The sequence below is a fragment of the Coturnix japonica genome, assembly GCF_001577835.2.
Source record: "Coturnix japonica isolate 7356 chromosome 4 unlocalized genomic scaffold, Coturnix japonica 2.1 chr4random350, whole genome shotgun sequence".
NCBI classification, from domain to species: Eukaryota; Metazoa; Chordata; class Aves; order Galliformes; family Phasianidae; genus Coturnix; species Coturnix japonica.
Window position 1 is genome coordinate 109,107 of NW_015439533.1, and position 781 is coordinate 109,887.

Genomic DNA, 781 nt, shown 5'->3' on the forward strand with positions numbered 1-781 from the left:
TCACAGCTATTGATCTGGGATCACAGCTATTGATCTGGGATCACAGCTATAGATCTGGGATCACAGCTATAGATCTGCTCAGTTCTGCTCTATGGAGTCCATGCATTTAATATCCCTTTTTCTGCTGCTTCCTTGCAGCCCACTCAGCATCACATGACCCCAAATCCCTCCCAGTCTCAGCTGAAGTTGAGCAGCAGCCTGAGCCCGTCAGTGCTGCACAAGGAGACGCCGCAAAGGCAGGAGCTGCTCATTGCAAAGCAGTGGCCAGTGCTGCCCCATTGCCAGGTAATGCTGCTGTTCCAGCACTGACCTTTAGGATGTTGCTTCTCATGCAATGCACTTTAATGCTGTTGTTACACCTTATTTCACTGTGCTATTGCAGACAAACCTGCCCAGCTGCTCCATGCGCTGCCGTTGGATGTGCAGAACGAAGCTTTAACTGATGGAGGTGAGCTGCAAACTGAAGGTTTCCTTCTCATTGCTGCCCTGCTCCTCCCTGCAATGGGGTTTTAAAGCATCGCGGATCACAGCTGATGCTCTCCGTGCTGTGCTGCAGCTGCTGAGCTCGTGCCATGTTTGTTCTGTTGCACAGGAGCTGCTGCAGGGATGGTGAAGAGCGAAGAAGGAGCAGAGCTGGGCAGCACAGTGAGTGTGATGGGGGTTGGAAGTGCAGAACTAGGGCTGCTTCTATAGATAGATGGGGTCCCTATGGAGGAAACCCTATAGATGGGATAGGAAGGAAACCCTATAGATAGATGGGATCCCTATAGATAGATGGGAT

The 781-nt window shown here is 51.2% G+C and overlaps 1 protein-coding gene across 1 annotated transcript in view; it reads left to right on the top strand.

The window, feature by feature from the left end:
* The window catches only part of ZNF638 (zinc finger protein 638), a 39,685-nt gene that overhangs the window by 21,614 nt on the left and 17,290 nt on the right, over positions 1-781 (top strand). Inside the window, 3 exon segments of the mRNA XM_032441590.1 lie at positions 139-285; positions 383-448; positions 593-645. Of these exon segments, the coding sequence (XP_032297481.1) occupies positions 139-285; positions 383-448; positions 593-645 (266 nt within the window).